We start from the raw sequence: 13660 nt of genomic DNA on the forward strand, positions 1-13660 counted from the left end.
TTTATATATGGTAATTAATTATGTAGTTTGAATCCTTTGATATGATTATTATACCTTTGCATATATAATATTGTCCTTCTATTAATCACTTGCTTGTGGAACACCACTTAAATTTTAAAAAGGGATAAGTGTTAGTTTGTAAGAGCTTAAATTCATTAGTTTATAGAATTATAGTTCTAATTTTTTTAAAAAAAAATCATTAGTTTATTTGGTGTAACGAATGAATTGAATACAAATATATTTTTACCTTTAAAAAAATAGGATTTTAATAAGCATATTCTAGGCTTATTCTCTAGAGTCACAATATTTTACCACTGTTAATATGGAAAATCATGAATATTTATAGTTGATAAAATGATGTTAGTGGTAAATTCAGATACAAACTAATAAAATTATAATAAATAAAAAAATACTTACTCAACTATTTCGATTTTTTTTTTTTTAATTTAGCATTATTGATCTGAATGATTGGGCCAACAATGATAATGAAAAAAAGGATGGCGTGGGTGTAATATATATATATATATATATATATATATATATATATATGTATATAGCAGTTTAAATTGCTGGTAAGGCCTCCTAAAAACACAAAGAAAGTGAAAAAGGGAAAACTAATAAAAAGATTATCAAATGTATATATCTTCTACAACTGCTTGCAAAGTATAAATACTTAAAACTCAAGCCTTCTAATTTTATTTTGATCGAACAACGTTACTTGTACACTCAGTTCTTGTACTTTCACACCCTCCAGTGAGATATGGTGAGACTCACAATATTTTAGAATGTTTCACGAATAAAGTTAGATGGTAGCTAGGCCAGAACAAAAGTTTACGACAATTTTACAAACTACCTTATTTGTTTACCACCTCACACTATGTTCATCACAATCTCATGATTTAATTTTTTTTTTAATGACTCATATATGACGTCATAGGCTAATAGGATGTTGAGAAAAATATTATGAACTTAGCTTTACTCATTTTTCTGATGATGGTGTAGTATAAAAATTTAAAAAAAAAAAGAAAAAAAGTAACACAAAATTGCCAAAACGTCATGAGATTCCATTTGGTAATGTTGTTTGTATTTTTTGAAAATACGTGTGGGTGAAAAAGTGTGAAAATACGTATAATGTTGTTTAAATATTGAAAACTGTTATTTAAACAATGATAACAAACGGGGTGTTGTAGAAATATGTATTGTGATGTTTAAATAACGAAAACTGTTGTTTAAACAACAATACCAAACTTGATTATTTCTAGAATATCGTAATGTAACACACCTTATTTTGTTAGATTAAGCTGAGAGGGGGGATTAAACCTTAAACTTCTCCATTAAAAAGACTTAAGTGATGCGGACAGAACTAAAAGTCATTGACATATTGGCGACATGCCTATTAAATGTGAACCATAACCATTTCAAATAGTACATTTGTATGTTCTGTGCCATAATCACTAATAAACCTCAATATAAAACAATTACAATCATGTCTATTATCTAGTTAGCTTGTGTTTTTGGATTAAGGTAATGGCTTGAATCCAATGGCCATTAGGATACGAAAACGTGTCCGCATAGCAACGTGTCCAGTGGCACTGACCACTAGACATAATGATGCAGCGTAGCGTGTAGAAGCAGAATCTATAACACACAATTACTACAATTCTTCCACAAAACTTAAGTTCCACAAGAACACTAGGCTAGTAGGCAAAATAATAGAGAAAACATCTCTAACAAACTTTTATTAATCAATGCATAACCATAATCAACCTCTCTATAAAGAGTATTTATAGGAATAGAATTTCTCCTACTCCTTTTAGGAAAAGACATAATAAACCTACGTCTACTTGAAAAAGGAAAAACAATTAAAACCCTAATTCAACTATGAAAGAAGAAAATAACATAAAATATTAAAATATTTTATTCTTCCTTAACGTATTTGCATCACATAAGCTCCACCCTTGAATTAATGGGTCAAGCTACATGAGCTTACAGATAGGAGCTATGGGAGAGATTAACACAATGATGAGAGCCTAGGCCTTAACTATGGAAGACAATGTGAGCCTGCTTGTCCTAGTACAACCAAATATGTAGGGTCATATAGTTGTCCTAGCTACAAAAAATTTCTCATATAGTCACATGTGCACATTTTGGTTGGATTCATTTTTTTTCTACATTGCTTTTAAGTGTATAGAAGTTACATTTGCAACACAATTAATACTGCGCCTATAGTTGATAAGACACACTATGAATGCACATGGCCTTACCTAAGTCTCACCTATTTAGTCGGTTTGAATCTCCCAAATTTTGAAGGCACTCTGACAGAATTAAACCAAAAAAAATATTCATAGAACAAACACCAACAGCAAATAAATACTTGGTGAATAGCATTTTATACTGTCACACTTCTTGTTTAGGCTATAATCCTATATTAGAAAGGGAATTATTCTCTTTTATTCCATTTAAATATTTTGTTTTACACAATATTCGCAATTGATATGCTGATATACATATTTTAGATGGCAAAAAAAAATGTTCATATTCAAAACATGAAAGCGGATGTAAAATTATTATAACCCATACTAGAATAGAGAATGGGAAAGCATAAAAGAAAGGCGAATGATGCTCAGAATATCTTCTAAATATACCCTTGAATTAAAAGGAACTCAAAAAGAAAATACTAAGTCATGATTCTCATGTTTGGTTTTATTTAATTTCATTCTTCGTTTCAAACAACATTTAAGTATTTCAAACTATGAGATGACAACAACCTAACTCAAAAAGAAAATACTAAGTCATGATTGTCATGTTTGGTTTTATTTAATTTCACACTTCGTTTCAAACAACATTGAAGTATTTCAAACTATGAGATGATCACAACAACCTGAATATGAAAATGACCTAACATATCATATGCAACCTGATTTATTGTACTATTTAACTTAGTGATCAGTTTAGTTGTCTCATAACTCCTAAAGTTGTGCAATAAGTTTATGCATCTCAATCACTTTCAATCAAGTTATCTCCCAAGAAGCTCTTACTTTTTCTTATCATAATTCATATGAGGCTTGGGGTAAAGCTAGAGATCGAGCTCTTTTTCGGTTGTGCGATCAAAGAGAAACAAGTACTTGATAGGTAACCTTAGAAATTGAGAGTTGTTGTTTTTATTATTATTTAAAAAAAAAAAAATTTAAGGGTGTTGGATTAAATTGAGTTAGAAAACTTCAATCAGGATGAAATTAATGTAACCTTTAAACACATAAATAAATAAATAAGACTTAGAATATATTTAAGCATTGCCTGATTTTCTTAATGAGAGAATTAGCTAGAGTCCTCTCCCAATATTGTCACTATTGAATTATATATATATATATATATATATATATATATATATATATATAGTGTGTGTGTGTGTGAGAGAGAGAATAGACATATTAATGCAAAAGCAAAAGATACTCATATTCGAAGAATAAGTACTCAATTATTTTATTTAATTTTTTACAAAAAGAAAGGTAAATTTTAAATATCATTCATGTGTTTACCATTAAAACATTGAGCTTCTTTGTGTTTTATTTTGTGACACTTATCTTTCATATGAATAAATTCAAATGTTTTATTTACAATTTTACCCTCATTTAACAAAAGCCCAAAATCAAAGTCATCAAAATTAATCTTAATAAAAAGTTCTCTCTCTCTCTCTCTCTCTCTCTCTCTCTCTCTCTCTCTCTCTATATATATATATATATATATAAATTATAATTGTGAATAACTTGGTATAAGGTTTTTTTTTTTTTTTTCTTTAGTGGTTGTGACCGCAACAATTTTTCTGGTTATGGATTTTTTATTTTGTGTTTATAAGGTGGTGTTGGTGGATATGGGTTTGTACCGGTGGTGGCTATCGGCGTTGTTGCAGTCGAGGTGGTTGTGCCATTGTTGTTGATGATGATGATGACAATGATGGGGAAGTAGATTAATATATTATTTTAATGTATTGTAAATATTATTTTAATGTATAGAATTGAATGATAAAACATCTGATAAATAAGATATTATAAAATAATGTGGTAAAATAATAAAATAGACTTTTAATATGTCAAAATGAAATTTTTTATAAAATATCTGCTACGGATGCTCTAACGTGATAACGCGGATGTCTTATAGAATTATTGGAGAGGGCAAAGAAATGGTATCCTGTCGGGTAGTTATGAAGCTTTTAATCAACTTAAACGTGCTTAATTAGAGAGTTGTCTTTCAAATTCCTGAGTTAACACTTTGATGTGTGACTTGTGAGACTACTATCAACAGTCCTACACCTTTGAATCACAATTCACGTCAGTCACCCTCATTATACAAAGATGGTTTTCATTAAAAGTTTGGCAAATGTTTCCCACGAAACAGCTTTCCTGGTCTGGCAAGAGCTCTAGGTGACCTAGGAGCTAGGGTGCAAAAAATGTTTAAACAACTGGTCATTCTATAATATAATCGCTTATTATTTTAAGGATTATGCTAATGAGTACTCTTAGAACATTAATAAATAATCAATTTTAAGAAAGTTTTGACACAATTTTTATGAAAAATAAAAAAAAAAAACTATCAAAACACTAATTGTTTTTTTTTCCTATAAAAATTTTCTTTAAATGGATTATTAACCAATATCCTAAGGCTCCGTTTGGGAGTTTATAAGGGAATGGAATAGAATGGAATGGAATGATTATAAGGGAATGGAAAGGAATGGAATGGAATGAACTAAATTTAAGTAAGGGAAAGGAATGGAAAAGAATGGAATGGAATGGAATTAAGTAACCTTATTTGGATGTTTTAAAATAAAGGAATGGAAAGGAATGAAAATGAATGGAATGTAACTAATCTTGTTTGGGAGCAACATGGAGAGAATGGAATGGAATCATTTTATGATAATATTACTATTAGACCCCTATTTTAAAATAAAGAGTTGAATATATAGGGGTATTTTGGGAGTTTTAGTAAAAAAATCATTAAATCTAATTTCATTCCCTCCCATTCCTCCCAATTTTGGGGGGAATGAAAATTTGAGATTTTAAGAGAATAGAGAGGAATGAGTGTTCCCTCCTATCAATTCCATTCCCTCCCACTTAAACTCCCAAACAAGGGAATGAGCTTTCCATTCTCTCCATTAAAACTCTCAAACAAGGGAATAGAAGAATATTCTAAAATGATTCTTTTCATTCCTTTCCATTCCATTCCATTCCCTCCTCCCAAACGAGGCCTAAAGGTATTCATTAGTATTTCCCTTATTTTAAGTGTATCATATCTATCTAATCTTAACATTTATTTCCCCAACCAAAAAAATAATCTTTACATTTAATAATATTATAAATTATATATTAAATAATTCAATATCCTATATATATATATTTTATAGAAACAATTCAATATCCTATATGAATTGTCAATATTAAGTAGATATGATGGTACATATAAAAAAAATGTATACCATAAAATTCTCCTTAAAACAAAGGCTCATAATAAATTATTCCAACCAATTAGCGACATAATTAAGAAAAATTTGATATGTTGGGCCAACGGGGATGTTTTCAAAAATTCATTTTTTATCATTGTTATACATTTAGAAATGGGCCAAATGGCTAACTTGCACAACATTCTGATATATTGTTTTCTGTGACACCTATAAAAATCTAATGGATAATAATCACTAACAAGTAACGACCCTAAAATTTATAAGGCCACAAATTTAATTGTTGAGTTTCAACTAGCTTAATTAGTAAAATCTCTTGTTATTAATTAAGTGATTTGAAATTTGAACCATACTTACACAAAAAACTAATTAATATCTTGATTTGAAGATAAAAAATAATTATCATGGAACAAATACCATAGATTAAAATTCTACATTATTTACTCAAAACAATTAATTGCTTTTTTTGAAAATTCTAGGGATTAGGTCTTTTTTTTTTTTTTTTTTTTTTAAATAAAAAACTGGATCTTGGAGTGGGTAGATGTGCTTCCGGATAGAGTTATTTTTGGTTTTTCGACAAAAATTACGTGGGCCAAGGCCCAAAGGAACTACTGAGTTTAAACACTGAGTTTGGGCTTGTAACTGTGTCCCAAAGAGAAAAGTTATTGTTAAGTGATGTGAGTCATGTGACCCATTTGTAATGATTAGCATGAACAAAACAAAACAATCAAAAAAAGAAAAAAAGGTCTACAGTCAACTTTACATATCTTGTGCTCTGTTTGTTTTTTTTTTTTTTTTGGTTGTTGTTGTTGTATTTTTTTTTTTTTTTTTTTTTTTTTTTTTTTTTTTTGCATAAGATAGAATGGCTGTAAACGAGCCAAGTTTTGTCGAGTTGTGCATGTTTGAGTTTGGCTTGTCAATAAAAATCAAATGCTCAAACTTGGCTCAAGCTTAAGACAAGCCTAAAAACAATGTTTGAATTCGAGATCGTGAGAATGTCAAAAAACTTGGGCTCGGCTTGGCTTGACTTGATTAATTAGTCAAGCCAAGCTTGAGCTCAAGTCAAGCTTTTTAGCTTGGGATCCAAAAAAATTGCATCATCAAATGCTTATATCACCAAAAATCAAGTAAACAAAAAACAATAATATACTTATTTTATCATGCTTCTAATTCTACCCATAATTAGAAATTGTTTAAATTACAACTTTACATAATTAAATCCATTCATTCATCATTCATTGTCTATAGCTTGAGTAATTGTTCAAAATACAATTTTTACATCCACATTTGTCATCCATGCAACCATAATCTTCACAAATCTAAATAAATTAACATTCCAAAACATAAATGAATGAGCAAACTATAAATTGACATTCTAAAACATATGTGTAATGTCATAATAATGAGTTTATATTAGTAAACATATATCAAGCTATAAATGAACCTAAGCTCGGCATGTCTTTATTGAGCCCTATTGTTCACAAACAATTTTTTTTTTTTTTTGGGCTCGGCTTGTTTATCAAACAAGCCTAAAACTAAGGCTCAAACTTGACTTATTTATAAAAAAAATGAACATAAACGAGCTTTTTATTGAGCCAAGCTTGAGTTGTTCATGAACAGTTTGGTTTGTTTACAGCCCTACGCATAGTTAGGGAAGAATTATCTTATGCATATGACATGAGTATCATAATTTCTCTTGCAATATGTTGAATGAGTGATAAAAACCCATTGAACGTATAGAATGGGTGATAAAAATGAGTTTGGAGGAAAGTTATATCAACCTATTATATGGCGATTCAAACAAGCATTCATATGTACTTTTAATCACGACTTATTTAATTATCATGTGATTAATATTAATATATATATTTATGATCTTATTAGCTTACTTTGATTAACATTCATGTAATTTTTTTTTTTCATAATAGCTTACTTTTTATTAGCCTCTTAGATAATATCCAAGAGGTGAAATTATTTAGTATATTTGGTATACTACATATTTCTTTCACATAAAAGTAGATTTCACAAGTGGGTTTCAAACATAGAATCAACATTTATGAAAGAGAAATGTGTAATACAACAAGAACAGTTTCTCGAATCCTAAACTCTTAGTGCAAGTTAGTGGTAGTTCCAAGATTTTCTTCTAGGGGGGTCAATAAGAAAATTAATCTTAGGTAAGAGATGAATCTTGCGGTCTACGTGGTTTTATTATTACAAATTTGTTCATAATACATACTAGCTAAATTATAAAAGATAAACTAAAATTTCATTTGGCATAATTTTTTTTCTTAATACAATGAATATACTAATTATTGTTGCTAAGATTAAATCTTGGAAATCATCTATTGCTTCTAAATTCAATAAACATATTAATTATCATTGTTAAGTGAACTTTAATTGTTACTGCTTAGAATACTTTTATCTATTAGTTTAGGATAATGTATATCTTATATTAATAGTACAATGTAAACTAAGAACTTTCCATTATTGTTCTAAAAAAAAAAACTTTCCATTAGTTTTATTTCAAATTTATTAAGATCTAAATGAGTTTTTTTTCTTGAGGTTTAAGATGAACAATTTCTACTTTTGTTGCTGGGCTTTTTCTATGTTTAAGCTTATTCAATTGGGCTTTAAAAAAATGATAAAATTTAGTTACAAAATTGGTTGTAACCTAAGGTTGCAATCTCACTCAATATCTTTTTATTGGAGGTGAATTTTGATAAATCTACCATTAGATTATATCTTCTTTTTATATCCTCCATACTTGCAAAATTTAAAAAAAAAATTAAAGATCAATAATTATATTATCAATAAATTGTTTAAATTGCAAGTTTTTGTAGTTTAAAATTATGCATAAAATATAAATTTATAAATAATATAGTAAATAATATTCGATTGAAACAAAATTTGACATGTGTATTAAAGGCGTAAAGAACATACAATTCGACGGTTAGATTTTCAAAATATACAATAATATTTATTTTATTGACTAAAGTTGTACGCTTAGACTACAATCAATTTTGTAGTTAGACTTTGTCCTTTAAAATATTTAGAATCAAGATGCTCAAATTTTTATTTCTTAGGAGGGTCAAATCAGAGTGCAACTATTTTTTGAGCAAGCAATAAACTATTTGTGATGTGCAACCCAACAACTAAACAAGGCCCAAGGGCTCTCTGGACTCTTATTAGGTCGAAAAGAAAAGCGCAGGGCACAGAAACAGAACCGCATGGTTTCTCCACCTTAAACTATAGGCGTTGAACACACGCACACTTCTGGTGTGGCTGCTGGAGACACAGGTAACAGCAGTCTTAGAATTAAACCTTAATCTCCTCCGAAAGTGCAGGGGCAATCTCTAGCAAACCGGACCAGAGTGATCACTGATTTGACAGAGAAGTCAGAGCCATGGAAACAAGGACAGAGTATTTGCCAGAAGAAATACTCACAGACATTCTCTTGAGGCTACCAGTCAAGTCCTTGATGCGATTCAGGTTGGTATGCAAATCTTGGTTTACCTTGTTGAAAAATCCAAACTTTATTGCCACCCATCTCAATCACTCATCGGCCTATAATTGCAATCACCTACTTGTTCACACTCAAGCCGAAAACCATGCCATCTCATTGCTATCAAACAAAACACTCAACGTTACACTAAAGATAGATAGTCCTAGAACTCCAAAAGTAGTAGAACGTGAAGTCATTGTTGGTTCATGTAATGGCTTAGTCTGTTTGTCCCGGGACTCAGAGATTGTCTTATGGAACCCTGCAACAAAAGAACACAAGGTTCTACCTACACCAAGCATTAGCACCGAGTGCAGGTCTATAGGATTTGGTTTTCATGTTGAGGATTACAAGGTTGTGAGGATGGTGAATTCTAATTACCTAGTTAGTGGTAAAATTACTCCCAAAGTTGAAGTGTACTCTACGAGTTCAGGTTCTTGGAGAGTGATAAATGCAATTATACCCTGTTATGTTGAACAGAGAAAGTGTTCGGTGGTCCTCAAAGGAGTGCCATATTGGTTGGGGTTTGGACCCATTTGTCCAAACACAATCTTTGTACCTCGAAGAGAGGTGCTTCGTGATGAGTTTGTCTTGTCCTTTGACATGGGCAATGAGGTTTTTCTACAGGTTGATGTGCCTGGTGCTAAAGATTATCACTATAAGTATAGCAAGAAACTTGGGGTATACAATGAATCTGTTGCTATAATGTATTATCCTTCCTATGAAAAAGATATCAGATTTATTGAACTTTGGGTGATGAAGGACCATGTTGTTGATGAGTGTTGGGTTCAAGTACTTAGAATTGGACCTTTCTCAACTCTTTGGACTCCATTGGGGTGTTGGGAAAATGGGGTGGTCATATTGCAGAATCATAAGGATGAGTTGTTACTATATGACCCCATTATTGGCAAAGCAGAGGCAGTTCCAACTAATGGAGCTCCAATGTTTTCTACCAGCATTGCAACTTACATGGAGAGCCTAGTTCCAGTGGATGGAGGAAACAAAGATCTGAAGGAGACTAAATTTGTGTGATGAGGTTAATTTGAATTTCAGACACTTTTATATTCAATTCTGTGATAGTTGTAAATGTTAGACTCAACCTAGCTTCTGAAAGCCTCTGGGAACCAATCTAATTCGTTGCTGAACTTTTTGGTGTGACCAATTCCACATTTGCATTAAGTAATAGCAGGATGCCAATATTGACTTAGAGGTCTTTAAGAGTTTAAGTCCATGGTGCTTAATTCGTCTCTCTTGACTCTTGTTACATGTTAATCATGCCTTAATATTGTGCTGTTTATGTGAGCCTATTATTAACATTTAAGAATTTGTTTCTTGTCATTTGATGCACTCTGCTTACCAAATCCTAATATCCTATCCCAATTGTAGTATGTTGTTTCAGTTAAATTGTTAAATGATACTTGGGAGAGAGAGTGAGAGAGCTTCAAAAGGATAAATTATTTTTGATTTCAAAAGGGGTAATTATACACATGCCATCATGAAAACATAGAGAACAAGCAATCCCAAATGAGAGGAAAAGTTGAGTAAGACTAGAACATAGGCCTCATCTTTTTGTTTGCTTGACCTTTTTCATACATGAAGAAGAAAATACAAGAAAAAACCATGGTAGAAGGAAAACTGATAGAGGGAGATTTCCCACTGGGTAGAATAACTACATATATCAACCAGTCATTTTTCAGGTCTTTGCTTCAATGATGCATCACTTTGACTTGAACGGGATGGCCCTGATCACTATCTGATGGTACAAAGCAGCAAGTGCTGCCCCAATGAATGGTCCAACCCAGAATATCCACTGCACCAGAACACATATAAACAAGAAACTGTCAGAGAAATTCTGCAACAAATATGTTATTTAAGTGTTTTATCACTGGCTTCATCTCTTAATTCCTATCTTTTGAAAGTTCTGACATGATAACTTATTAATATGACATTTTTACCTTTTTAAGATTTTTGGGATTTTTCGCGAAATTCAATTCTCAAGTCTTAATCTCAAAATTTTGGGGTTGGCTATGGCTATGGATAAGACAAGTCAGGATTGGCCACATTCTTTTATAGTTTTACTAGTAATAAAAATGATGATAAAAAGCTTACATGGTCATCCCAAGCAAGGTCCTTGTTGTAAATGAGGGCTGCACCAAGACTCCTAGCTGGGTTGATACCAGTTCCTGTGATAGGAATGGTGGCCAAGTGAACCAGAAACACTGCAAACCCAATAGGCAGTGGTGCCAAGATCTGAACATAGAGTTCATTGTTAAAGTCATGAAACTTGCAATCATTAATTGTTTGAAAAAGAAACACACATTATGTTAAGATTTTGCTTACAGGAACATGGGAATCCCGGGCATTTCGCTTGGCATCAGTGGCAGAGAAGACAGTGTAGACAAGCACAAAGGTGCCAACAATCTCTGCTCCAAGGCCATCACCCTTGGTATATCCATGGCTGATGGTATTGGCTCCACCACCAAGCCTCTCGTACTGGTTTTTTTGGAAGCCCTTTACCACAGCAGCACCACAGATAGCTCCCAAGCATTGCATTATCATGTAAAACACAGCCCTGGTCAGCGAGAGCTTCCTTGCCAACAACAGCCCAAAAGTCACTGCTGGGTTAATATGACCTCCTGCACAACACCAGTTCCACAAACAAATTAGTCCTCACAAAACAAAGATTGTATTTTAAGCTTATTATATGGAGCTTGTATAGCTTTGTTTTCGTTTTACATGTGACATTAAGTGTCACAACCTAAGTGAACGCTAGTCACAAATACTCTCTACCTCAAAATGATTAGTCAAGCTACGAATGGAATTACTTGTAATAGTTTATGTAATCCAATTTAGTAAATACCTGACGTGAGACTTAACAGTTAACACATGCCCGCATAACACATACTTAACTAATTCAGTTCATAAAATCCAAGGTATCATTTTAAGTCTTGGGGTTACCTGAAATGCCAGCAGTACAATAGACAAGAGCAAAGATCATCCCACCAAAAGCCCAAGCTATGCCTTGAATACCCACAGTAGAACACTTACTAGGAGATTTGTTCACACCCATCACTGTTAAAACAGTGATGTAAAGGAACAAGAATGTGGCCACAAACTCTGCTATGCCTGCCCTGTAAAAGGACCATGATGATAACTCCCCAGGCTCAAAGATAGGAGCTGGAGGTGGCTCCTGATAGTCCTTGGTGTCTTGGCTTTGAGCTGCTGTTCCAATAGGCTGCCTCTCTCTGTACCTATTAGCTCCCAACCTCACATCTTCTTCCTTTCCTTCCATTTGGTTTCTCTAGTCTTAGAAAAGAACAATGCTTGTGCTCTTACTATCTCAATGTGGTATACTTTAGGCTTATTTCAAGCGCAGGTTATTGAGTGAGTCAATCAAAAGGCTGATGAAGTCAGGAGTAAGGAATGGGCTATTTGTAGCGTGACTTTGGGACAAAGGTTGGAAGGTCCCTGTTGAATTCATTTTGGTGTTTTATCACTAATTGTGAGAGAGAATAAACTGTGCATTGTCGTGACTTCCAACCGACCACTCACTCATTCAACTCAAAAACTTCAAAACACAACATTTTTCACAGTTATCAATAAAATATATTATGATTGATACATATTAAATATGGGGTCGAAAATAAACTTAGGTGTAAGTAATATTGATTCAATAACAGTGGATTATATCAACTATTGTTATTGGAAAAAAAGTTGGGTACCTAACATTACTATTTTGTTTCTTTACTTGTAATCATGGAGAGACATGGGTGCCCCTGTCCTTGTCTTTGTCTTTCTCATTTGTAACTATCACTTTGCTTTTATACTTTGCAAACATTCTTGACTTTGAATTAAAGTTTTGAAATTGGAATTGATGGCAAAAGGTAATTGGATGAGCCACTTGAAGACTAGGAAGAGATAGTGGCACTAAAAGAGGGCACGCGAATGCACTCGAATGATGTTCTTAATTATTTCAAAGTTTGTAAAAACTAGTAGCATATACACATCAAAAGTTTTTAAAATGCTATTCTTTACATTTTTCTCTGTGACATTATTTTACAAACGGGCAAAACTTAGACTCTTCTATTATTAATTTAATTATTATTGAAAAAAATACTATTGTTTATGCTGTATACTTGTATTAACCAAAGCAGCCATGTATTTAAAATTTTGAATTATATTGAGGAATCTAAGGAATGGTACTTAAAGAAGAGTAACTAAGTTTTTAACCTTTAACTAACACCCAACAATGGACTAGTTTTTGTCATTTCCTGGAGTATAAATTTGACACATAAGGTGTTTGATGCTCTTAATTTGAATGTAATTTTCAGTTAGACACATCAATTGAAGGGTATTGATACAATTTGTTACATATAAACAAGGTGAGCATCCATCTTAAAACTTCTTAAATGTTTTTCTTTTTCTCTAGGCTAAATGTGATAATGTCAACTTCCTATTTTATGAAATCATGTTCCTGGAATCCTGGTTTAAGTTCATTTTCTTTATCAATAATTTATATATATATATATATATATATATATATATATATATATAATTTTCATTTTCATTTTTATTTATTTATTGTTAGAACTCATAGGGATAAGGTTGGTGGATTCTGACAGGAGCAGGAGTAGGCGAGTAGCTTCTTGAACTCATCATTTTATTATATTTTTCTGTTTCCATTCTTAGCATATGATTAATTAATAAGC

General features: G+C 31.7%; 2 protein-coding genes across 2 annotated transcripts; one reads left to right on the forward strand and one right to left on the reverse strand.

The window, feature by feature from the left end:
• The first annotated feature begins 8623 nt into the window (after positions 1-8623).
• On the forward strand, positions 8624-10192 carry LOC126692335 (putative F-box protein At3g24700). The gene has a single exon (XM_050387912.1). It carries the CDS (start codon positions 8856-8858, stop codon positions 9981-9983), a length of 1128 nt encoding a protein of 375 aa, XP_050243869.1. The 5' UTR covers positions 8624-8855; the 3' UTR covers positions 9984-10192.
• A 195-nt stretch (positions 10193-10387) lies between these two features.
• LOC126692336 (aquaporin PIP1-2-like) lies at positions 10388-12438 on the reverse strand. The gene is made up of 4 exons (XM_050387913.1): positions 11910-12438; positions 11292-11587; positions 11061-11201; positions 10388-10761 (listed from the first exon to the last, which is right to left on the reverse strand). Exons 1-4 carry the CDS (start codon positions 12241-12243, stop codon positions 10669-10671), a joined length of 864 nt encoding a protein of 287 aa, XP_050243870.1. The 5' UTR covers positions 12244-12438; the 3' UTR covers positions 10388-10668.
• Between the last annotated feature and the right edge of the window lie 1222 nt (positions 12439-13660).

The sequence above is a fragment of the Quercus robur genome, chromosome 7, assembly GCF_932294415.1.
Source record: "Quercus robur chromosome 7, dhQueRobu3.1, whole genome shotgun sequence".
NCBI lineage: Eukaryota > Viridiplantae > Streptophyta > Magnoliopsida > Fagales > Fagaceae > Quercus > Quercus robur.